The sequence below is a fragment of the Cucumis melo genome, chromosome 7 (assembly GCF_025177605.1).
Source record: "Cucumis melo cultivar AY chromosome 7, USDA_Cmelo_AY_1.0, whole genome shotgun sequence".
Lineage (NCBI taxonomy): Eukaryota > Viridiplantae > Streptophyta > Magnoliopsida > Cucurbitales > Cucurbitaceae > Cucumis > Cucumis melo.
In genome coordinates this window covers 26,730,692-26,756,042 of record NC_066863.1, presented here as the reverse complement: position 1 = coordinate 26,756,042, position 25,351 = coordinate 26,730,692, and the positions used below count along the sequence as shown (strand labels likewise).

Here is a 25,351-nt window from a genome sequence, read left to right as displayed (position 1 = left end):
TCGCTTCTTATTCGCCCACTTCTTCATCCGCTTCGACGCCTTTTCTAAGTACGCTCGAGCGATGTCGTTTGTCTGTTTCCACTCCTTCGTGAAATTGAGGGCTTGAGAGGGTTCTTCCCTACAAAGGGATGATCAACAAGGTGTGGCAATACCGGTTGCCTCCTAAAAACAATCTCAAACGGGCTTCTCCTAGTGGATGAACTTGTTTGAGTGTTGAAACATAATTGGGCTACGTCCAATAGCTGGACCCAATTCTTTTGCCTTGCGTTTACAAAATGGCGCAAATATTCCTCGAGCATGCAAGTGAATCGCTCAGTCTGGGGGTGGTAGCTCAGGGATACGTTCAGACTCATCCCCAAGAAGGAAAATAACTCTGTCTAGAAGGAGACAATGAATCTACCATCCCTGTCACTCACTATACTTGTCGGGACTCCCCACAACTTAACAACATGCTTAAAGAACAATTGAGCTGTCATTTCGGTCGAACACTGCTTGGTGGTGGGGATGAAAGTGGCTTACTTTGAAAAACGATCAATGATGACCAAGATTGCCTTAAAGTCGCCTACCTTGGAAAGATGGGTGATAAAGTCCTTAGAAACACTCTCCCAAGGTCTTTTTGAAACTGGTAGAGGGTCGAAAAGTCCAACAACCTTCACTTTCTCTACTTTATCCTGTTGGCAGATAAGACACGTCTTTGTGTACTGTATAACATCATCTCCCATATTCTGCCAAAAGTAGCCCTTCTTCAGCAAGGCATACGTCCGCTGCCATCCGGGATGGCCAGCCCATAGAGTGTTGTGACACTCATACAACAATTTCTTCCTTAAGTGCCGATTGCCCTTTGTCACTAACAAGTCTTCCTCGACCCAAAACTGTCGTGTTTTGCTCGCCTTCGCTAAATTCATGACATTCTGAGTGGCATGATCTTTCTGTAGGAACTCTCTCAAGGTGTCTTTAACTGACCCGCCAATCTCACTCCCTCGGAGGTGAGTTAACAGGTATATAGTTGCATGTTCTTGTTTCCGACTTAGGGCATCAACAACCTGGTTGCTCAACCCATTTTTATGTTCAGATTTGAAGTCGAACTCGACCAGAAATTCTTGCCATCTTGCTTGCTTCGAAGTCAACTTTGGCTGGGTAAAGAAGTGGCAGGTTGCACTGTTCTCCGTCTTCACTACAAATGACAAACCTAGTAGGTATTGTCTCCAGGCCCTCAAACAATGTACTACTGCAAGCATTTCTTTTTCGGACACGGTATATCTCTTTTCGGCTGCATTCAGCTTTCGACTTTCGTGTGCGATCGGATGCCCATTATGCAGGAGCACACCCCCCAACGCGTAATCAGACGCATCTGTCTCGACCTCAAAAGGTTTGGTTACATCCGCAATCCCCAAAGGGGGCCCTTTTATCATTGCTTGTTTCAGGCCGTCGAAGGCGGCTTGACACTCGAGGTCCCAACTCCAGTAAACGTCTTTTTTTAGTAGTTTTCTTAGCGGACTTGCTCGTTTGGAGAATCACTCGACAAATCGACGGTAGTAATTTGCTAACCTGGGGAAGGAGCGTAACTCCGAGACTGATTTCAGTACTGCCCAGTCGTGTATCGCAGCAATCTTCTCTTCCTCCATCCCAATTCAGCCACACTTTATCACATGGCCCAAGAAGTTTATCCGCTCTTGTGCAAAGGAACATTTTTCTCTTTTGGCATGCAGTTGGTTCTCCTTCAATTTCTGAAAAACCTTTTGCAGGTGGTCTCTATGTTCCTCCATGGTCGTACTATAGATCACTATATCATCCAGGTAAACCATTACGAATTTGTTGAGATATTCATGGAAGACCTGGTTCATCAATGTACAAAAGGTTGCAGGGGCAGACCAAATGGTATTACGAGGAACTCGAATGTACCATATCGGGTGACACAGGTTGTCTTTGGCTCATCTCTCTCTGCAATTCTCACTTGGTAGTATCCCGATTGCAAGTCCAACTTTGAAAAATACTTCGCTCCATGTAAATGATCAAACAAATCGGTAATTATGGGAATTGGATACTTGTTGCGAACCGTGAGCTTATTCAAGGCACGATAATCAATGCACAATTGTAAACTCCCATCCTTCTTCTAGAAAAGAACTGGGTCCCATACGGAGCTTTTGCAAGCCTAATGAACCCTGCATTCAGTAACTAATCTAACTGTTTCCGTAGTTCAGCTAACTTCGGAGGTGCCATACGATAAGCATTCTTCGCAGGCAGTTTTGCCCTTGGCACTAACTCGATCTCATGATCAATCATTTTTCGAGGTGGCAAAGACTTGGGCAAACTGTCGGGCATCACATCACGATACTTCTCTAACACGCATAGAATCTCCTTAAGTTCTCCGACAAATTGAGTGGGATGGCCATAAACGTTGGTTCGTCTCGCGAGAGACCCTTCTTTAATTGCATGGCCGAAATCATTTTCAACCCATCTGGCTGGCGAAGGTCGGTCTGTACAACAGAAGGGGTAGATCCAGTGTCACCAAGCATTTGGCCAAAGGCATTGGGATCACTGATGTTCGAGTAGAAACTCCATTCCGAGTACCACATCAAAGTCATCCATTTTTACTAGCACAAAATCTATGAAGCCACTCCATCTTCCCAACCTTATCATCGTTCGTTTCACTAGTTCGATGATAGGTAGGGCAGCATAATTTACGACTTTCATTCTTCTTGCATCCTTCTCCCAACGGAGATTCAAACGCTTAGCTTCTGCTTCTGTTATGAAATTGTGGGTGGCACCGGAATCAACCATAGTGCTTTTGGTTGATCCAGGTGTCAACGTACATTAGGCCCTTTTCCACTAGTGTGTTCGTCTCCCCCACCTTCTTCTGGGAGAGGACAAAAATTTCAAGGCCCCCATTCGAGGGTTATCAACTTGTCTGGTTTACTTCCCTCTCGGTTTGACCTAGTCGGTCATCTGAATCTGAGGCTAAAGACGCCTGGAATGAATTGAAAGCAGTTTTGTTCAGGCATTTTCTAGCCAAGTGTGGTCCCTTACATACGAAACAACTGAGAGGACGATTGGACACATTCTGGTTACTTGGTCCTCGCCAGGATTTTCCAGTATTCGATTGATGGGGTCTACGATCTCCATTAAAGCGTTTGTCTCCTCCCGCAGTTTTGGGAGAACTTGGGCGGTTGTTCCTATTTCCCCCAGATGAGGAACTTGGATGACTGCTCTCATCCTGAGAGTCGTTAGACAGGTCAAACAGCTGCTCGGCCACAACATACACTGATGTGAGGTCTTGAACTCTTTGTTCATTAGCTTTGTCTGTCCACGGCTTTAACCCTTCGACAAAACAGAAAACTTTTCTTTCTCGGACATGTCGCGTATATCCAACATCAGTCCTGCAAATTGTTTCACATACTCTCAAATATTAGCGGTGTGTTTCAGCTCGCGTAACTTTCGTCGAGCCAAGATCTCAACAATTTCGGGGAAGAATTGTGAGTGAAGTTCTCTCTTCAAAGCGTCCCAAGTATTTATCGTACAACGTCCCTCTTGCATGTCAACAAACCGGAACCTCCACCATAACTTGGCATCCTTAAACAGATGCATCGTCGCCAACGTAACTTTGGCTTCCTCTGTAACCGTGTTCATGGTCCTGAAGTACTGTTCGAGGTTAAAGATATAGTTTTCTAAGGCCTTTGCATCTCTTGCCCCACAGAAGGGCTTTGGTTTCGGATCTTCACTCTACTAACCGGAATGGCCCCCCCCCAGCGGGACCTTGGTTTGTCATTGCTCGCATTGTGAGGTTCAGTCTCGCATTCACATCTGCGATTTCATTTCTGACGACATCGAGGGTAGCTCGAAAATCCTCCGACATGCCGTTTATCATCTCCAAATGTGTCTTTTGAGAGCTATCTAGCTCCTGGACACGCTCCTCAATATGGGCGACAGAGCCCGTCCAACTGTCCCCACGTTCGTGGCTACCAGTTCTTTCAACGGTTCCCTTTAGAGTGTCGACTCTTGCCAACAACTCTTGTATCGATAACTTTCGACACGGCCAACTACTGCATCGATCATGTCAGTTTTCTCAGCAATCTCTTCGAGACGGGACTCCAAGAAGCGGATGGAGTCAGGAACTTCGACTAGGTAGAGCATCTGCTCCTTCAGCTCTACTAGTCGGTCTCTCTGGGCCTTGCCCGATGGATTGGCTCTCATACCACTTGTCACAATCGTAACTCTTCAAACACGATTATGCGGCACTTGTTTAGCTGGATCAACAAGTCAACCATTCAAAATTCGGAATCCGCATACAAACTCGCGGTATGATGTAGCCTCTCTTCACGTTCTTGAGAAAATGGTTTTATAAAACGTGAGAGAGAGAATAAATTGTTGAAAACATCATAAAAGTGAGCATTGAAGACTGTCAGTTGCAAAGAAAATGCTTAGTTTGTAAAGAGTGCGACAAGGCTCGGTGGGGGTGCAACTACTCAGATACTCCGTATAGTACATATTGAGATTTTTGGCATTGGCAGACTTGCATTTGAAAAAGCCGAAATGTCACACTGTGGCTCGGCGACACGAAAACGAAAGAATTAAACTAAACTACTTTCAAGACATAAAAGATAAAGCGATTTAGGGGTATTCGGGCATACGACCATAGGTAAACAACACATTGGACAAGTATGCCCTTGACACTCGGCATAGCGGAGGACTTCACATTCTTAATGATGATATCTCCGGTAGTTTATTGTTTTTCTATTTTAGCACTTCTAAACATGATTGTATGTTGTGACATTTTCGGTTGGGTCACTCAAACTTTAATTATATGAAATATTTGTTTCCTTATCTATTTTCTAAAATTGATGTCCTCCTCTCTATCTTGTGATTTGTGTATTCGGGCAAAACATCGGGTTCCCTTTCCCTCACAACCATATAGATCCACGCAACCTTTCACCCTTATACATAATGACGTACTAACGTTTGAGGTTTGTAAATTAGTGGGTTCGGCTCGTAGGGTGTTTATAGAAAGATTTAACCAAGATGTTTTTTCCTTTTTTATCTCATTGTGTATTCTATTTATTCTCCCTTATTGTACCTATTGTAAATTCATCAGAAAATAATAAGAACAAAAATGTCATGGTTTTTCTCTAGGTACTTAGGTTTCCACGTAACTAGGTGTTTTGTGTTTTATTGCTTTCAATAGAAAATGTGTACATACACGATGTTTCTTTAGAATCAGCAAGCTTAGGTAAGCACTTTTTAGCACATGACCCTATCGTAGTCGCCTAACCCAGTCGTAAACTTAGAGCCAACATATCATATACATACAAAAATAGACAAGCAAATATCAAACCTTCACTTGGAGTAGCTTTTAAGTATCTTAGAATGCGATTCATAGCTTCCATGTGTTCTTCATAGGGTGCTTGCATAAACCGACTAACAGTGTTAACTGTGCCTTGTGTGAGATAGATAAATCAATTTTTCCACTAAACGCTGATACTTCTCTTTGTCAACAGGAACTTTGTCACCAAGACTTAACAATTTTGCATTGAATTCCATAGGGGCATCAACAGGTTTGCATCCATTCATACCTGTTTCCTTTAACAAGGCAAGAGTATACTTCCTTTGTGACTCTTTATTGACTGCAACAGAAAGAACCCTGACAGTGCTTAACTTTGTCGTAGGAGAAAAAGTCTATGAATAATCAACCTAAGCCTGAGTGAACCCTTTTGCAACAAGCCTAGCCTTGAACCTGTCTAAGGTCCCATCTGATTTGTACTTAGTGAACACCCGTTTGCATCCCACTGTCTTGTGTCCTTTAAGAAGAGTGCAAAGATCTCATGTCTTATTCTTCTCAAATGCTTCCATTTCTTCCATGACGACCATTTTCCACTCAGGACTTTTCGTAGCTTCACGTATGTTCTTTGGTATTATTGCAGTGTCAAGACTTGCAAACGCCCTAAACTTAGGAGATAAATTACTGTAAGACATGTAATTACACATAGAGTGCTTCGTACAAGTCCTAGCACACTTCCTTAAGGTAATGGGCATGTCAAGAGAGATCATAGCTCTCTGACTTGTCTGAGTCATCCGGGCTAGTCTCGAGCACCTCTATGTCTGTTAGAGTTTCATCACTTCTGGTAGTCTTGTTCTCTTTTGGAACTATTATATTAGTTCTATCATCCTCAACCACATCAACAATATCATCCTCAACACACAAGTTATCATTATTAAGTTTAGTAGTACCTTGAGCTTGCGTTGGTTCATATTCATGGATCAGAGCCGGTGGAATAGCAAGGGGCACCATTTCCTTTATAAGATTCTTCCTGTAGTAAGTTATCCAGAAGACTTGATTGGTGGGTAAAACGGCGTCATGGAGGATGGGTTCAAGAGGCTAGTAGGGTCTACAAGTATGAAAGGAATGGGCTAGTTAGCCTCTTCTCTACCACTCTCCCATGAAGATGGTTCACAGGAAAGAGGGGTTCCTCCTCAAAGAAGGTGACATCCATGAATACGAAATACTTTCAAGGAGGATGGTAACACCTTGTAGCCCCACGGTGCAAAGGATACCTCGTAAAAACACATGACTGAGCACGGGGAGTAAATTAAGTGTGAACAAAGGCAGTGCACTTGAACACATGGAGAAGAACATCAGTAAGCCTTATGAAAAGGTATAACTCCTTGAGGCATTCAAGAGGAGTTTGGAGGTAGAGGGCCCGAGATGACATTCTATTGATAAGATGTGCCGCAGTAAGGACTGCATCCCCCCATAAGTAGGAAGGAAAAAAAAGTAGACAAGATGATAGATCAAGCAACCTCAAGGAGGTGACAGTTTTTTCATTCAGCCACACCATTCTGTTGTGGGATATAAGCAACTCTAGTAGAGAATCCATTTAAAGGACAAAAAGTCCCGAAGTGTACTACTTAGGAAGTCACGACCATTATTGGTACGCAAAATTGCAATTTTAGTGTTGAACTCTATCTTAGTGGTTGTCTAAAATTGTTTGAAATATTGATGTGACCTCGAATTTATCGGTGAGGAGAAAAACTCAAGTGAGACGAGTATGATCATCAATAAATGTTACAAACCAATGTTTCCTCGAAGCAGTAGTGACTTGCGAGGATCCCCAAACATCACTATGAATGGGGTAAATGGTTGGATAAGTTTGTAGGTTGAGACAAAAACGAGACCCTGTGTTGTTTTGCACGAATACACATATGACAAGACAAATAGGAGATATCTACTTTAGAAAATAAGTGAGGAAATAGAAATTTCATATATTGAAAGTTTGGGTGGTCGAGACGAAAGTGCCACAACATACAATCTTTTTCAGAAGTAGAAAAATAAGATGACAACAGACTAGTCTTGCAACAATCTCTAGAGGAAGCATCATCATCAAGGAAATAGAGTCCCTTATTGTGTTGGGCAATCATCTTTCCCGAACTCTGGTCCTGAAAAGAAACAGTATCAAGTGAGAAGACAGCTTGACAAAGTAGATCTCTGGTTATCTTACTAATAGATAGTTAATTGTAAGATATCTTAGGCACATGTAACCCATTCGGTAAAATGAGACCATCAAAAGGAGAAATATGACCCTTGCCCACAATAGGAGCAAAGGAGCCATTTGCAATCTTAATTCTTTCATTGCCATAGCATGGAAGATATGATATAAAAATGTTTAGAGGATCCAAGTTAAATGGTCCGTAGCATCTAGGATTTCTTCCTATCGAAGTTGATATGACTAAAGGATTGAGATTCACCTAATTGTGCAATGGCTCCAAGAAGAGTACCAAGATCACCTCGATTCTCTGTAGGGGTTGGGGGTTGTGAAGTTCCAGCTAATTCACTTATAAAAGCCCTACCAAAATTATGCTTGTCATTTTGGCGGACGTTTCTTACCATTTGGTGGTCGACCATGTAACTTCCAACAACCGTCTTTCGTATGGCAAGGTTTCTTACAATGTTCACACACTGGGACAGACTTCCCACTTTGAGGTTCCATATTGTTAAGCAACACAGACCGAAGAAGAGAGTCCTCTTCTTTCCATTTTCGCTCTTGAGGGTCTTTTGGTCTAGGCCTCGGCATCTCAGCTATTGGGTACCCAAATTCGTGATGCCCCTCAAGGGCCATCTTAATGAATTGAGGCCATGAGAAATAATTGTGGCCATTCAATTTCTCCCCTCTAATTACTCCTATGGAATTTCCTATGAAGCCAAGTAAATAATTTGTAGCAGTTAAAGTAGGAAAAATGGTTACTGAATTCTCCGAATACATTGGTAAGACTGAAGGAGTGACATTTTGTCTCCTTTCCCCTCAAACTCCCTTTTTCCATCTTCCCCTGAATGATTTTTGTTCGTTTACGTCACCAACTTCAAACATTTTAAACTGCATTTTTTTTGGCGTCAGAAACTGAAAAAAGAATTTGGGAGATAGCTCCAAGGTTTAGGGAAAGAAGAGAGAGGTTGAGATTTTAATTCATATTCCCTTTTTCCATAATGTTCTATTCATTTTTTTTTTTCGATTTTAATTTGTGCTTTTCCTTAATTTTACATCATCTGTATTCGTGAATGTGTAGTGATTCCTAATGTTGTTGACACTACTGTTCTTACTCCTTATGAATTTCAAGTTGTCCTAAATATGTACGTCTAACATGTTATTCCTTAGTTATTTATTTCCATCTCTTTTATGCATGAAATCTCATTTAGTTTTTATACATGAAATCTCATTTAGTTTTAGTGATGCTAGGAGTGTTTTAGTGATGTTAGGAGTTTTATTAGGATTGAATAAATGATCCTCGCTTACACTATGTTCTTTTAGAATCTTTGTGGTCTCAAATTCTGTACGTTGCTTTAGCAATAGAATGTTAGTACACTACAACAGATATCCCTCAAGACATAATACGCTCATAGTGGATCTGTTCTTTGTTAATAAAATTAGTATTTTGGGTGGGTGGTTTTCAAGATAATGTTCAACTGACCACACGTTTGAATCTCGTACTTGGGGAGTTAGTTTTCTTCTTTCATCTTGAGAATGATCAACAACCAAACATTGTATAACTTATTTTTAGTGTTTGTATTTCACTCTTGAATTTTAGGAACGATTGTAAGACAATAAAGACTCCTCGAGGACCTAAGGAACTTGGTTTAATTTCCTTTTCTTTTACTTTTTGGTTCTGTGTTCTATCTTTTGTTTGCTTTGATCTAGTGTGTTTATGTTGAAATGATTGAAGATTTGGATTTGTTATGTTTTGAACAAGTAATCAATTTTGCACTATTTCTACCTTATAGACTTGCAGGCGATAAATTTGATTCAGCAAACTATGTCGCTCTGGGAAGCCAAGGAATTAAAGAAGCATCTTTCAAGATGGGATCATAAGTTTGCACTCTTTCTACCTCAAAGACTTGACTTTGACGGACATACATTTGTTAGCTTTTGCATCCTAAGTTTTAATGATTTTTTTATCCTTTTAGGGAGGTTAGTAACTAATTATTGATAACCCTCATTTTGGGAATTTGTTGTGTGCTTGTTCTAATTGCTGTGTTTTTCTCTTCGCTTTAAGTGAACTAGTTGTGTCTCAGTGCCAATCCTCTTTTTGTTGAAAGTAGTTGGGCATATCAGTTAGGTTCCAAATAAGTGAAGTAGTTTGTTGTTGTTGATTTTAATTTAACTCGTTGGCTTGAGAATCGTGTTAATTCCTTGCTACTTGCACATAATTTTGAGTGTCGAGTGTCTTGAGATTGAATTATTTCATTATTTTTACTACCAAGTCCAGCAACCGATTGTTTGATTCATTTGGCTCCATGTCATCCAAGTATTTGGTTTTTCTTGGGTTATTTTCTCGAGTTTCTTGTGGCTGCAATCTTTTTGTGCTAGTATGCTAATTTGTAAGTTGCTAACTTTGGTTCTCTTGTCATGATTTCTATTGATAAGGATGTGGGTACTACATGGTGGTTACTTGTAGTGTAGCTGAAATTTGGTTGAAAAAGAGTGGATGATATTTGTTTATTTAAAACTCTGGATCTATTTTATTTTAAAAAATTATTGAATACTTTATTTTGTATTACGTATGAAATTATTTCAAATTGCAATAAAATGAATTTATTTCATGCAATAAAAGTAAATTATATTATGAATACATTGTCAAGAAAAAAAAAAGTTATATAGCTATGAGTAAAGGCTAAAAAAAATGCTGTCAAAATTTTTATCACAATAATTATAGTAATTAGAAAGACCAAATAACTTTGTGATAGAATGAGACTAAAGCTATAAATACCAATTTATAGCACTTAAAAATGGTTATAATAACCTATATGAAAATACTCTAAAATGTTTCAGACGTTTAATAATATGGACTGGCATAACTTCTCGAAAAAAGCTATAAAAATTATATTATAGTTTTGTCTGTTAGCCGTTGTATCCATTATTTCTTGTAGAACATGGTTTCGTGTAAAGCACCTTGGAGATCGTAGTGATATGTGTTGAAGTCAACACCTTCCTGGTTCTTCTAGCCAACTAAAATTTCTTCTAAAAATAATGGTTACTCTTTGTTTGTTTGTTTGGTTTATTTTTTAGACATTTTATTATACAGAAAACTAATGATTTATATTTAGTTAAATGTAATGGATAGCAATTTTATGAATAATAATAAAATGTACCATTGTTTTATAAAAATTAAAAATATAAAAAAAAATTATTATGGTCTATCAGTCATATATGATATATCTGTAAACTTCAACTATTATTATATATATAAGTTAATATTTTATGATTGTATTTACAACTATCACTTATATTTAATATCATACTAAAAACAAATTTTCTGTTTAATATCAAATTAAATATTCAATCACATATTTATATTAGACTCTTCTTTGTAATAATTGTCTATTTTTCTTTTTCCTTTTTCGTTTTCTATTGAAAGGGATGACAATGCAATGAGAAGAGAAATTATTTTAAATAACAAAAAAGAAGAAAAAAATCACCAACCAAATGTAAAAAATGAGTGACAAAGTAATTCTTTTGCTATGCTACATTTGTAACTATACCTATGATAAAAATATTTTTAAATTTTGCTATTTATTTAAAAGTAATTTATATACTTTTAAAAGTTGCAATGTTATACCTACGTTTTTTTGGAATATTAAATAGATTTGAGACATAAAATCATGCTTTTTAAAAAAAAATTTAAAGGATTTTTATTCTAACGATAGTTTAAAAGTATTTTCAAACCAAATTTTATAAAAATGAAAGACTCTTTTTCCCCTTAGCATAGATAGAATTGAAAATTTTGTTTGGATATCTATTCACTAATAACACCTCATAAATTTTCCAAAATAAACCCCATGAATGGATTAGAATAAAGAAAAACAAAAAGGAAAGTGAGCAAAAAGTGACCATAATAATACAAGTCAAAATAGGAAATAATAGTTTTGATTTTTTTCTTAAAAAAACCTAAATTAAAATGAAAAATGAATGGCCCATGATCTTCATATGTACTCTTACACAAGACTTTTCCCACTTCCTTAGTCAAGCAAGTCTGCCCCTTTCAATATTATATTCTCTATCTTCTTCTTCTTCTTCTTCTTCTTCTTCTTCTTGTATTTGTCTTCTTCAAGTTAACTATCAAAGTTGTGAGAGAGCTTGAAGAAAAACTCTCTTTCTTAATTAGATCTCTTTATGTCTGATATATGTAATTAATTGTGCTATAAGGGTGAGATTATTGTAATTAATTAGTGATTGAAGTTTGAGGATCAGGAAGAAGGAGAAGAAGAAGAAGAAAGAAGGAAATTATTATTTGAAGAGTAGTTATGGCAGTGGGAATTGGAATAGAAAGTGAAGGAGGGCAATACAATGGAAAGATGACTTCATTTGTGGTGTTTTCTTGTATGATGGCTGCCATGGGAGGTGTTCTTTTTGGCTATGACATTGGAATTTCAGGTACTCTTTTCTCCATCTCTATCTCTATCTCGTTTATTGTCGTCATTTCTAATTCTGCCTAGCTAGTATTTTCTCGGTTAAATTACAAGTTTAGTTGGAACGGTTGAAAAATATTCTTCCATGTTTCCTAAAAACTACTTTAGTCCCTACACTTTTGGATTTAGTTCATTTTAATTCTTCTACTTTGGTTTGACTTGTTTATTGAATTTTAAAAAATAATTATTTTCTTGGTCCCTTGAAAATGAAAATAAATGAACCAAAATGGTCGTTTTTTGAAAGTACAATGACTATAATAAATATATTAAAAATATAGCAATTAAAATGAACCGAGGTAAAAATATTTAGACACAATAAACCTATGTTAAGTAATCTTATCTTAAAATTTTTATTTTGGGAGTAATAATGATAGAAAAAGGAAAAAAGAGTTTGATTTTTTTCTTTTCTTTTTAAAAGTTGAAATACCTCTTTCTTTATCTTTACCGTATTAGAAAAGTAATTATTTGATTTTATAACCATTATATTCATAATTGTCAAGTGTTTAATTTAAAAAATAAGTAATTTTGAAACTAAAACGTGTTTTTTAACAATCACTCAAACTCAAAATAGAAGTGTTTTTTTTTTTATCATCGATCCAAATAATTCTTGAATTTTATTTAAATAAAATTTTTAAAAATTATTCAATTAAAAATAATTTTTTTTCTTACATTAATTCAAACGATCAATAATTACATTTCCTCTCCCTCAATTGATTTTGTTGTTAGGATGAGCTGTCTCAACTATTTGAATACTTAAAAATATGTTTTTACTAAAATATTCTTTTTCTTTAATTTAAGAACACAATCGATATGACTTTTCTTTTCATCATGAAATTTGAAATTTAAAGAAAATAATTACGTAAAGTAGTTGGGTTGATGATTAAGATTATAATAATATGAAAAGGACTCCCTATCACACCATGTGGATATCTCAAACTATAAAAATGATATGAGGAAAAGTCTTGTGAACATGTGATGGCATACACTTAATTAATCAATGATACTCATCAAAATGACTAAAAATTATTAAGTAAATTTCATTGATTTTGTAAATATTTATAAAACATAGAAATAATAAAAATGAACCAACATATTTATTCAATATAACAAAATTTAAATGACTATTAATTTTATTATATATTTTGTAGATGTTTTGGTCAACGATTTTGTCATTTATACAATAATTCTTCAATTAAATAACTAATTTCAACCCTTTGTTTTCATATCATGCATATATTTGTCCCATTTAATTCATCATTTTGATTGGTATACTATGGAAATTGTTTAATTTTAATTTTTTCAATAAATTTTAAATTTATTCTCCTTGAATTGTTCTTTTGTTATTTATTTAGGTTTTTGTACTTTTATGTATGAAAGTCATGGTCATTATTTAATCCATTTCAATAAAAATTAATTAATGAACTAAATTTAAGACTTATTAAAAATAAAAAATTAAAAGAGACATTTTTAAATATCATAAAATAAATCAAGATATTTACAACATATGACAAAATTTTGGATCTTATTAATGATAGACACTAATAGACTTCTATTCTTGTTTATCTATATGATTGATAGAAACATATGTCTATCGATATCCATCATTGATAGAATCTGAAATTTTGTTATATTTGTGAATATTTTGTCAAATTTGTCATTTTTTTACAATTTCTCGAACTAAGATGAAATAAAATTCGTGAACCAAAACAATATTTTAACTCATATACACTTTTATACTAAGCCATATTAGTTTGATTCATACATAAACATCAACATTTGAATGGAAAATTAACAATAATATTTCATTCACAAAACTTAATTAATATTGATGATGATTAATTATAATGAATTTATGTTATAGGTGGAGTGACTTCAATGGAATCATTTTTGAAGAAATTTTTTCCAGAGGTGGATAGAAAAATGGAGGAGGACAAAGACATAAGCAACTATTGCAAATTTGATAGCCAACTTTTAACATCCTTCACTTCTTCTTTATACCTAGCTGGCCTTGTAGCTTCCCTTTTTGCCTCATCTATGACCAAATCTTTAGGACGTAGACCTTCCATTCTCTTCTCCGGCCTCGTTTTCATTGTCGGGGCCGCTCTCGGTGGCGCTGCTATGAATGTTTACATGCTCATACTTGGCCGTGTCTTGCTTGGAGTTGGAGTTGGCTTCGCAAATCAGGTTCAATTCTCTTTCATCACTTTTTAAATCCCATTTGCCTTTTTTAGTTTAACTATACATACATACATCTTGTCTTACCTCACGCTACTTATTTAGTTCACACACTTTTAGGTTATGTTCTCAAAGTTAAATTACAGATGAATTTTTGAGACGATTGCATGTCGAATAAATTGTTGACTTTTCAAAATTTGCATCGAATAGGTTCATGAACCTTAAAAAAAAAAGATAAACTACATATATATTAGGAATTTATTAAAGATACAAAGTTAATACATTCAACGATAAACACTGATAACAATCAAATCTTGTCTATCACTAAGAGAATCTAAAATTTTACTATATTTCTATTTTTTCAATTACGATATTCTTTTTACTGACAAATGACCACTTCATTGTCGTAAAGCTTTTAACCTTTACATTATTTCAAAGTTCATTTTTTTTAACACCTTATGGTCTTCAACAAATGTCCTTAAAATTCTATATTATATTATTTTCTGTGGTGAAATTATATATATAAAAAACTACATTAATTAAATTTTAGTTCCTAAGCATGAATCAAATCAACACTCAATTATTTTAAAATTAGGAAACTCTGACGTCTTTTGTTCGTTGTAATTTCTTGTGATTTGAAATTGGTACTTATTTATTTATTTATTTATATTTAAGATCGAAATTGATACTCATTTATAATTAATTTATTTTATTATTTTTATTGTACACATCAGCTATGGTTTTCATGTCTTGACCAACCATTTGCTTTCATAAAACTATTGAAAAAAAATGTACTAATTTAGATATTGCATCAATTTAAAATTTAATTATTAAAGATAATAACTCTTTTAAACCTCAAATTAATAATTATATTAATTTAAATTTTAAGTTTTGATAAGTGTGTCAATTCGAGTCATAAACTTAAATGATTATATCGGTTTAAACTATTAGTTATGTTTTATTTGGACACTCGTAAAAATTAATATGTTTATATAAGTTTGGGAATTAATTCGACATATTTGTGAAAGTTCAGAGTATTATTAGTTTAAGTTTAAATTGATACAATTTCAAAGTCTAAGATTTAAATCGATAAAACTCGAGTGTAAACAGATATTTACATAAAGTATTAAATATCATGAAAGAGAGCATGACATAAGTCATGCCATCCAAATATAGAAAAAAAATGGTAAATAACTCAATTTTAATTTACAAATTTTTTATAAAGAATAAATAACTCCACTTTTCCACATCAATATGTTGAAAATTTTATTTTTAATATTATATTAGGTCAATATCATTGTGATTTTCACTTCCGTTAATTGTGATAGTTAAGCATTTTCTAATTAAATAGTAAGAAAAATACTTTGTTTTTGTCAATGAATTTCAAAGTCTTTTTTTTTTTAAATAAGTTAAAAACTTAATTTTATAAATCTAATCTAAGAATATTTTTTCCAAATTTAAAACAATTTCATCTTTTTTAAGAATATTTTTTCTTTGAATATATAATTTTATTTAAAACCCTATTTCTTAGAAGATTGGTTTCGAGTATTTTGATTATTTTTCAATCTCATTTTATAAAAAAAGTTATCAAACACCTCGATTTTTTAAAAAAAGATGATTTGCTTTTTCAAATTTAACCAATCTAAACACATCAAAATCTCTCATATTTTAAATTTATCATTTTTGTTCGGAATGAGTTTAGTTTATAAAGTCTATCTAATAAAAAGTTTATTAAATCTCTTCTTTTCTTTGTTCTTTTTTTTTTTTTTTAAAGTAGTTTTCAATTTCACCTAATCATTGCCCCAACGGAGAGATGAGAGCATATGCCAATACGAGAACAAGACGATCCAAAGGGATCGACTTTTACTTCTTGACATATGAGGTCGGCTTGAACTTTTGGTAGGTTGGGTGGCGGTTTAGTTGAAAAATGGATTCCAACCGACCCATCATCACCCCTCTACGAAATGGGTGCATCCCTGTCAATTGATTTGTTAGACGTGGGAAATCTTACGTGATGTTTCACAATGAGGACATGTTTTCACTCTCTCAAGTCTTTTCCAATCTATACATTTGCAGGCAGTGCCATTGTACCTCTCTGAAATGGCACCATCAAACTACAGAGGAGCTATCAACAATGGCTTCCAATTCAGCGTCGGAATCGGGGGTCTAACCGCCAATTTAATCAACTTCGGCACCCAAAAGATTAAATCTGGCAATGGGTGGCGAATCTCCCTCGCCATGGCTGGTTTCCCCGCTTCAATCTTAACCCTCGGCGCCTTTTTCCTTCCTGAAACCCCTAACAGTCTCATTCAGCGTGGCAATTCCCACCAACTGGTCGACGAAATGCTCCAACGAATCCGTGGCACGCCCAATGTCCAATCCGAGCTCGCCGACCTAATCAAAGCCAGCGAGATTGCTAAATCCATCGACAATCCATTCAAGAACATCATGAGAAGAAAATATAGACCCCAATTAGTGATGGCCATTGCCATACCCTTCTTCCAACAAGTCACTGGAATCAATGTAATCGCTTTCTATGCCCCTGTTTTGTTTAGAACAATCGGGTTGGGGGAAAGCGCTTCGTTGTTCTCTGCAATCATGACGGGCGCTGTTGGGCTTGTCACTACGTTCATATCAATGCTGGTGGTGGACAAATTGGGGCGGAGGGTTCTGTTCATAGCTGGCGGTTTGCAAATGTTTGTGTCACAGGTAAGAGATATTATTTAATTTATCTATCACCAATTAGTTTAGGACTTTTGGATCAATGATGTGTCACATATTACCGTTAGATTATATGATATCAAATTTATCATTCACTCGTGAAGTTATACCGACCATAAGATGATATGATATTAAATAAGATTTAAATAGTATTTTAATCCATATATATATATATTTTTGTTTTTGTCACTTTAGTTTCAATACTTTTAAAATGCTCATTTGGTTCTACTTTTATAATGTTTATTTTAGTCCTTAGACATTCAACTTTGAATCATTTTTAAACTCAAACTTTCAGAAAATCACCATTTTAATTCTTTAAAAATGAAATGAAATTGAAAATAGAGGGTTCAAGCAAAATTGACAACTTCTTGAAAGCTTAAAAACCAAAATAAATATTTCCAAAGTGTATATGAACCCAAGTTGAAAGTAATGGACCAAAATGAATCAAAATTCCAAGTATAGAGACCAAAAGTAGCATTCAAAACTAAATTTATACACATCCATGAGTTTAAACTTTAAGATGAATCAATACTTTAAGAAAATCCAAATTTGCAAATGTTTGTCACAGGTGATTGTTGGTGGCCTACTTGCAGCACTGTTGGGAGACCAAGGGACTGTGAGTAAAGGCTATAGCTATTTGCTTTTGGTGTTGATATGTGTGTATGTGGCTGGATTTGGGTGGTCTTGGGGGCCATTGGGATGGCTTGTACCAAGTGAGATATTTCCATTGGAGATCAGGTCAGCAGGGCAGAGTATAACAGTGGCAACAAATTTTGTGTTCACATTCATAATTGCTCAGACATTTTTGGCAATGTTGTGCCATTTGAAAGCAGGTATTTTCTTCTTCTTTGGAGGGTGGGTAGTGGTAATGACTGTGTTTGTGTATTATTTTCTGCCTGAGACTAAGAATTTACCCATTGAGAAGGTGGAGAGAGTGTGGAGAGAGCATTGGTTTTGGAAGAGAGTTGTCGGGGAAGATGATGAGGAGGAGGAGAGGAAGGTGGGGGATTTTCAATCTTCACTTTGAGGATTCAATCTCATACACACATGGGGTTGTCATTTGGGTTTTTGCTTAAAGTTAAAGGTAGGTCTAGAGTTCAAAACATTGGATGATGAATGATCTTTGGTCATTTTATACCGTTAGATGTATGGGAGGTAAATTAAACTTTGTAATTTTGTTATTCATATAATGGTAGGAAAATGATCAATTGAACAACTATATAGTTCTAGACATGTTAAAAAGGACAATGATTAAGTGCAACTTTACCCAGAAAAAAATTTGTCACATGGCATGTTTTTATTAGGCAAATGTTCATAAAAATTCACAAAGATATGTGTAACTTATGTAACACCCAAGTTTTTTTTCGTAAAAAAATTTTACTCAAAATCTAGTTTAGTTGAAAAATAGTAACATATTTTTATATCATATTATTATAAATGGAAATGTTATTTCTTTTTTCAAGTTTGATATCGTCGGGCATTTTCAATTGCAAATTTGATGTTTCTCTCTTTCATTTATGGTGTAATACTTCGAAAAAAACCTTCTAAAGTTTCAAAAGCACTATTGTGATTCGTTAAAAAAAGAAAGTTGTAATTAATAATATTGTTTTAATATTCTAAAGGTGAGATAATCTTTTAAATCTATAATCAAATGACTAAATTGTGTGTAGTTCTTAATTTTAAAATTAGAAAATGTGAAATTTACCCAATAAAAAAAATTCATCAAACCAAAAGTTAAACAAAACTCAAGCTTTAGTCATTTGGAGCATTTGTTGCAACGGTAGATGTGCATACAAAATGTATGCTCTAGTATAAAGAATTTTTGAATCAGTTTGATTCAACTTCCTAACCTATATATATAAAAAGAAAGGAATTCATTCTAAACTATCAAAACCACAAATTTGCTATGATATTTTACCAAGGTATTGAAATACCATATTATTGTGCAAACCTTATTCTTTTTTAAGTCATCACATCCTCTTAAATTATAAATTTATCGTTGATGTATGTCGAGGTCAAATATGCTTACCTTTCTAGATTTATTCATCAACAATGTGGATCTTTGACAATCAAAATATTTCTTTAATCATTTGGAGCATTTGCTTGACATGTATGAATATTATGTTCTATAACATAATAGGAAAAAAAATATGATGGATAATATTTAAAATAATGTGTGTAAAGTACAAGATTGAGTTATGGAAGCATGAGAATGTAAAATAAGAACATGGTTGCTAATGAACTAACTCATTAGGCAACAGATAGACATCAATATCATTATTGGTAGGATGAATTGAATTTTTTAAGTGGCTTTGAGATAGATTTGACCTTAGTGTTCATATAATTGTGTGAGACATGTTTGTTCTAAAAATATATAATACAATAATAATAATAATAATAATAATAAAATAATATAATAATAATAATTTATTTGGAGTATAGGGCATTTATGTTTAAAAATATTTCACACTCAAATGAAATTTATGTGGTTAAAATGCTTTTCTATATATATATATATATATATATATATATATATATATATGGAAAAACAATGTATTTTTGGATTTCATACCAAAATTAAATATACATATATCTAGTACTAAAAAACATATATGTACACTATAAGAACAAAAAATACATTAATTACAAATATTTTTATAACAAATAATTATTATCTTTTATTTAAATAAAATTTTATATTCTATTAGATGAATAGTTTGGATGATTAGTAACATTTAAAAATGTTCATATTTGTGCGAAATATTAAAATTATTTACAAAATATAACAAAATTTAAATAAAATAATTTTTAATAACTTAATTTTTTAAAATAAAATTAAAAAATAAAACAAAAAATAATCTTTCAAAATTTCAAATTAACTATTTATTTCGGGAGGGTGAAATTAGAAATACGAACTCGGCAACTGTATTTTGGAAACTTCCAGAAATGGTTAAAGTGGTTCCACGCGGCAAAACTCTATTTGTTTGAACTCCGACTTTTTCTTTGCCACAACAATCACATCAGAGCCGTCCGATTAATTATTTAAAGTTTCTAAGGAACTTTGAATTTTATTTTATTAAAAATTTAATTTTAAAGAGCTTTTGCCTCTGAGAGACATTCTGTTCTTCAGCTTCTGCAGGCTGAGCGCGTATTTGCCTTTTCGTAATCGGTGAGTTCTTGTACGATTCTCTTCTCTTCTTCGGGTTTCTCTAGCAAATTCTTGTGCGATTCTAGGGATTTTTTTTTTTGCTTTGTTGGTATCCGATCACGAGTTCCAGCTATAATTCTTTACAGGTAGAAATTTCATCATGTTTGATCAATATAAACAAATGAGATTGGTCATCGTTAGTTTTCTTTTTCAGAGCTTGTTAGATTGTCTCGATGTTATGTATAGTTATTCTGCTACTTTCTGATTCTTTTCTTGTGTTCTCATGTGAGGAAATTTAGCTGAGAATTAGACTTATTGTTGAATTTGTGATGATAATTGGATGATCTCGTGAGGTAGTCAGTTCTTATAGTTATGATCGAGTAAGCGGATTGGTACTTGATTTCTGTTGCGGACATGACTAGCTTGTTTGTAATATCAATTTTACTCATCAGCTTTGGCGGATAGCTAAATTAGATTTCCCTTAGATTTTTTCTAGAAAAGATATTAAATGAAATACAACTGAGATTATTGAGATAATATATGGTTGTGTATAATTGAAAATGTGTTGAGTTATAGTAACTAAATTTTAGTCGAAGGATTCTGGTTTCCTTCTCAATTTTAGTTTTTATTGAACTGAACTGAATAGTTGCAAGGGATGGTTTGTGTGGATTCGAAGTCTGGTTGAACTTTTACTGGCTTATCTTTGACTTAGTACATCATTTTTGCTAGCTGCAATTATTTTTAACTTCAATGTGCTTTATTCTGTAACAGGCTTAATCAATACATATCTTTGAACTGAGTCTGGTTTCATGGTTGGTTCAATGCCTACTGTTAACTCTTCTCAGTGGCAAGAGAAGGCTAGTGGTTTTTTTTCTTCATCAGGTACACTTTCAGTATATAAATGAAGATGTTTTTGTTGTTTGCTCTCTTACAGTTCTAATTATCGTGTTTTCCATTGAATAATGATAAATTGCAGGAGTGAAGCTGAAAGAAGCTGGACATTCAGCTGGAAATTTTGTTGAGGAAGTTGCAAAGGATGCAAAAGGAAATGCTGCTGATGTGGCTGAACGGGTTGGTTCTTTGTTCAAGAGTCGATGGGCACTCCTCCAACAGCCAGCTACCAGACATGCTGTGCAAGAACGTCTAATATCTGCTGCTGCTACTACAGGCACATTCTTCAGAAAAGGAGTGTCAGAGACAAAGGACAAGGTTGTTGTGGGGAAAGTTAAAGTTGAAGAGGTAATTTCGGTCAACATTTCTATTTTCTTTTTGTTTTTTATTCTTTTGTATATTACTTCGCAGATAATTACCTTTCATTTTCAACTCGTGTATGTTTTTTAGGTTGCGAAAAAGACTGCACAAAAGAGCAAGACAATTTTGACAGATATTGAAAGATGGCAGAAGGTAATAGTTCTTCTATACAGTTCCCATCTCTTTATATATTATACCCAACTTCTAACTCCTGTTTGTTTACAATTATGCAGGGGGTTGCCAGTACTGATGGTAAGTTCCTGAATTTTGTCCATTTAGTTTATATAATGTCAATGAGTATTCTACTGGCTTGAGCTCTCTGCAAAATCTTCTTGCTTGGTCCTACTCTGTATTCTTGTTGTTGTTATTATTCTTCTTCTTGTTAGTATGACTTTATTATGAACTGTAGTATTTGGAGTTGCAATTGAGGTAACTGTACAAAGACAACAGTCAAGCAGGGTTATTCCGCACATTTTGGTTAGATGTGCCGATTATCTTGTCTTGTCAGGTACTGAATTTCACAATTACATTGCATCCCTATCTATACACATTTATACATGCAACTTTTTGCATGCAACTAAACTTCTTTTTAACATCTTCCTTTGTTTACCCTTTATTTTCATATTTAGGATTAAACTCACCATGGTTGTTCAAATCTGACGGAGATAAAAAGGTTCTTCAGCAGTTGGTGTCTATGTATAATCAAGGTAAAGGAAGTAGTTTCTATGATTAAGTTGGGTCTTCAATGATTTACTTTGAATAACTCCAAAATGTGTGTTGGATATACATTTTTCAGATCCCAACGCCGCCTTACCTGAGGGTACAAATCCAGTTGATGTAGCAGCTCTTGCTAAATGTTACCTGGCAAGTCTTCCTGAGCCACTAGTCACATTTGAGCTTTATAATGACATCAGGGGTGCTCGTACAAGCATAAATGCCCTACGAAACATTTTTAAGAAACTTCCAAATGTGAACTACATGACCTTGGAGTTTACTACTGCCCTACTTCAACGCATTAGCCAAAAAGCATTGCTCAATAAGGCAGGGACTCTCTCTCTCTCTCTCTCTCTCTCTCTCTCTCTCTCTCTCGTTGTGCAAGCATAGCTGTATAGGTCCATTTATGAGTTTTTAGTAGAGTAACTCTCTCTCTCACACATTCACATACACTTCTTCATGCATTCCTGTGTGCACTCTTGTTTATATAGGAATGTTTTTGAGTTTATGTTGGCATGTAAGGACATATTATGTGCACTTCAATATGGATGGATACCTAAAGGTGCATTCATGTTTATATAGGTCAATTTAAGTGTTTAAGGAGGCATGTAAGAACACGCAGTTTCTGAATTAAGTTGATACTATGATCTCTGCTTTATTATGAATTTCAAACCTAGAAAAAGTTACTTAAAGATCTCTAGATATGATATTTGCTTCAGCAGAGGATGTCTAGAATTAACTATGATCATAAAAGGGATGTTTACTATGCTACTCAACATCTAAGCACTACCTAGACTTTAGATAGAAAAGCTTCTGTGCAAGGCTGCAAATTTCATATATTTCACAAAATGATGTGAGAGTACTTATTAGTGGTTGGTATAGATTTCCAGGATACTGGTAAGGGGTACTATGAGTAGTTAATAAGTGGTGTCTTGGTTATAAACTTATAAATAAGTGGAGTTGAGAACCTTAAGGGAGGGGAATCATTTTGTTGAGTGTGGAACTTTGGGAGAGAGTAGCCCTCTCAAAAGGCTATTATATTGTCTTTTTTAGTGTTTACTTGTTATTGCAACATTGCAACTTTTTACAATGTGAAATGTGCCTCTATTTCACATTATAAGAAGCGACCTTCAGGAATTTAAAATTTTTGATGCTAGTCAAGATTTTGTGCTCCAGAACCTTCTTCCATAATCCTTCTTGTGATGAGGATGATATAGTGTCATGCATACCCACTCATGTATGGCTTTGATATTTGGGGAGTTTTGGGTATTATTTCTGTATTATACTTCCATTTAGAGGATATGTACGCTTTTAGCTATTGCTAACTTCTTTCTGACTAATTGGTAATTTTCTGCCCTGAAAATTTGACGCCTTTTTTGTGTAACTTTTAAAGTCATCTTCCAATGTTCAACATGTTCTTATTTGTGTTGCTAATCTCTTTGTTCTCTCAATAGATGGATGCTCGTAGCCTCTCTATGGAGATGACTCCTATAATAATGTGGCAAAACGACAGGCGGCCAGAATTCTATCGGGAATATTGGGATTATCATTCTAAAAGTTCTTCTGCAAAGTCCTTAAATAATACACCACCTACTTACAGTGCCTGGGACATGCTTTCAGGTAACTAGGCCAATAGTCCTTTCTATTTGATTGCTTGCTATGTACTTTAATTTAGTGCGACATAATTGGAAATGGATCTCGATTTTCCCCCTTTTGCAATGGAAACTTCAATCGCAAGCTTTGGAACAAGAACTACAATGATCAATTATATTTTTCATTTACTCTTTGGTAGACAATCTGAAGTGAATCGAAGGACCTGTGACCTCTGTTTGCTAATAATTTTACCTAGTGAAATAAAATATTCATTATGATTATTGCCTTATATTTCAACGAAAAAATGTGAAGGATATATTCTATAGTAAAGATTGGGCGAATTTCCATCTTGACCCAGCATCTTAGGAGTTTCGAATAGTTTACTGTACATGTGCTTGCTGCTAATTCTTTCATTTGTGCACTGTTTTAGTACTTTGTGGTTAATTTTAAACTCTTTTGAAGAATATGACTTTTTGTAACCAGCACTTTTCATACATAAATGTTTCTTTGAGCATTCTTGCAGCCAAAATTTAGGCTGCATCTGTTCACGATGTGAGTAGGGACATTTTGAATCACTTAGCCCTTCTGTTTGTTATTCCTTACCATGTTGTAAAATTGAGAACTCCGCACATAAATGTTAACAAGGAAAACAGCTTTAGTTAGTTGAAGTTGTTTGAGTATAGTTAGCGTACAAATTTGTCTGCTGGAATTGAATGATGGTCCCCAAGGACAATTCTCATTATTTTTATTTTTTGGGCTGCAGAAGAGAGTGATGATACAGATGCTTCCTCTCATATTCCTTTAGATGATGGAATTCCAGTTGATTTCAGTGCCGTCGAGGTCATTCACTGCCTCATAGAACATCATAATGAAATTTTTACTGATGCTAACGAAACAATTTGGAGATAAATCAACCGCACCTTTTTCTCGAGGTGCCAAATATTCTTGGGTGGATTCTGATACAAGTCTTATCTCCTAGAGGAAGATTTATATCTGAGAGTTGTTTTCTTAGTTCAATTGACCAGGTAGGTAAATTAAACTTGAAATTTATTCGGATGTGAACAATTAGCACGGTGAGAGAAACTACACTGTGTTGCACAGAAAGGAGCACATTTAGGAATGCTTTAGTCAATCTTTTCAAGTTTTCTTTTGTAATAACCTACCGGTATGTGCATGGGTTTCAATTTTCTGATTTGAAGATAGATATTTCAGTTGTACATACAACTATAACTGCTATTTTATTAAGTTTGTGAATAATAACTATATTTACAATTGAAGAATCAATATTACTTTACTCTTCTTTGGGAATTTTCCTAGTAGTACTATGGTAGTACCATACACCCCTTATTCACACTATAAATTTGTTTTTATAAATATTTGTAGACCACAGTGGGTCACACCCTATTTATAAATGCGTGTTGGCATGGTGTACAATAAATAGCAGTAGTATTAAAATTGACCTGGTAGTTAGGAAAATTTCCCCTCTTCTTCGTACTCGGATTTCTGTAATTGATCAAAATGGGAAGCCCTTGACTACATTGAACAGTTCAAACTTGTATAGGATATTCATACTGCAAACTTGTATAGGAAATTTTTTTAAAAATAATTCTTTGACAATTGTGAGTGGTCAGGCCAACTTGCGCACACCTCGACTAATCTTACCGGACAATTTGCTTGATTTTATAACATTTGAATTGAAACCTTGTATAGGATATTCATACTGCAAGCAAATTTCCTTATGCTCAACATAATATTTCCCTCCGAGTACCAAACTTGGTGATTCTTATAAATTAAATTAG

At 34.5% G+C, this 25,351-nt stretch overlaps 2 protein-coding genes and 1 long non-coding RNA gene across 9 annotated transcripts in view; all 3 read left to right on the top strand.

The window, feature by feature from the left end:
* LOC103494475 (uncharacterized) overlaps nucleotides 1–9,713 on the top strand; it is a 40,479-nt gene extending 30,766 nt beyond the window's left edge. For 3 of the 5 annotated variants that reach the window (XR_538658.3, XR_538659.3, XR_538651.3), the window contains 2 exons: nucleotides 5,493–5,549; nucleotides 9,266–9,713. This is a non-coding gene — a long non-coding RNA (uncharacterized LOC103494475). The remainder of the gene's footprint in view (nucleotides 1–5,492; nucleotides 5,550–9,265) is intronic. The other 2 variants (XR_538656.3, XR_538657.3) reach the window with 1 other exon arrangement.
* Nucleotides 9,714–11,507: 1,794 nt separating this feature from the next.
* On the top strand, nucleotides 11,508–18,065 carry LOC103494474 (hexose carrier protein HEX6). Its single transcript, XM_008455669.3, has 4 exons — nucleotides 11,508–11,915; nucleotides 13,812–14,134; nucleotides 16,202–16,834; nucleotides 17,415–18,065. The coding sequence occupies exons 1-4, from the start codon at nucleotides 11,786–11,788 to the stop codon at nucleotides 17,871–17,873; spliced, it is 1,545 nt and encodes a 514-aa protein (XP_008453891.2). The 5' UTR covers nucleotides 11,508–11,785; the 3' UTR covers nucleotides 17,874–18,065.
* Nucleotides 18,066–19,890: 1,825 nt separating this feature from the next.
* Nucleotides 19,891–24,836, top strand: LOC103494473 (uncharacterized Rho GTPase-activating protein At5g61530). 3 transcript variants are annotated; one of them, XM_051087287.1, is made up of 10 exons: nucleotides 19,891–20,015; nucleotides 20,766–20,876; nucleotides 20,971–21,233; nucleotides 21,336–21,398; nucleotides 21,479–21,497; nucleotides 21,655–21,753; nucleotides 21,875–21,952; nucleotides 22,042–22,286; nucleotides 23,414–23,579; nucleotides 24,316–24,836. In XM_051087287.1, exons 2-10 carry the CDS (start codon nucleotides 20,804–20,806, stop codon nucleotides 24,459–24,461), a joined length of 1,152 nt encoding a protein of 383 aa, XP_050943244.1. In that variant the 5' UTR covers nucleotides 19,891–20,015; nucleotides 20,766–20,803; the 3' UTR covers nucleotides 24,462–24,836. The 3 variants fall into 3 exon arrangements, with proteins under 3 accessions (XP_050943244.1, XP_050943245.1, XP_050943246.1); XM_051087288.1 differs by having other exon boundaries at nucleotides 20,001–20,025; XM_051087289.1 differs by lacking the exon at nucleotides 19,891–20,015 and adding an exon at nucleotides 20,119–20,140.
* Nucleotides 24,837–25,351: the final 515 nt, after the last annotated feature.

What these genes read in the sequence shown, in the direction of transcription:
- LOC103494474 (XM_008455669.3), top strand. Translation starts at nt 11,786, where the DNA reads ATGGCAGTGGGAATTGGAATAGAAAGTGAAGGAGGGCAATACAATGGA. An exon ending in CTATGACATTGGAATTTCAG is followed by an intron (nt 11,916 to 13,811) that starts GTACTCTTTTCT and finishes TTTATGTTATAG; the next exon opens with GTGGAGTGACTTCAATGGAA. An exon ending in TGCAAATGTTTGTGTCACAG is followed by an intron (nt 16,835 to 17,414) that starts GTAAGAGATATT and finishes TGTTTGTCACAG; the next exon opens with GTGATTGTTGGTGGCCTACT.
- LOC103494473 (XM_051087287.1), top strand. Translation starts at nt 20,804, where the DNA reads ATGGTTGGTTCAATGCCTACTGTTAACTCTTCTCAGTGGCAAGAGAAG. An exon ending in CGATTATCTTGTCTTGTCAG is followed by an intron (nt 21,754 to 21,874) that starts GTACTGAATTTC and finishes TTTCATATTTAG; the next exon opens with GATTAAACTCACCATGGTTG. An exon ending in AAAAAGCATTGCTCAATAAG is followed by an intron (nt 22,287 to 23,413) that starts GCAGGGACTCTC and finishes TTCTCTCAATAG; the next exon opens with ATGGATGCTCGTAGCCTCTC.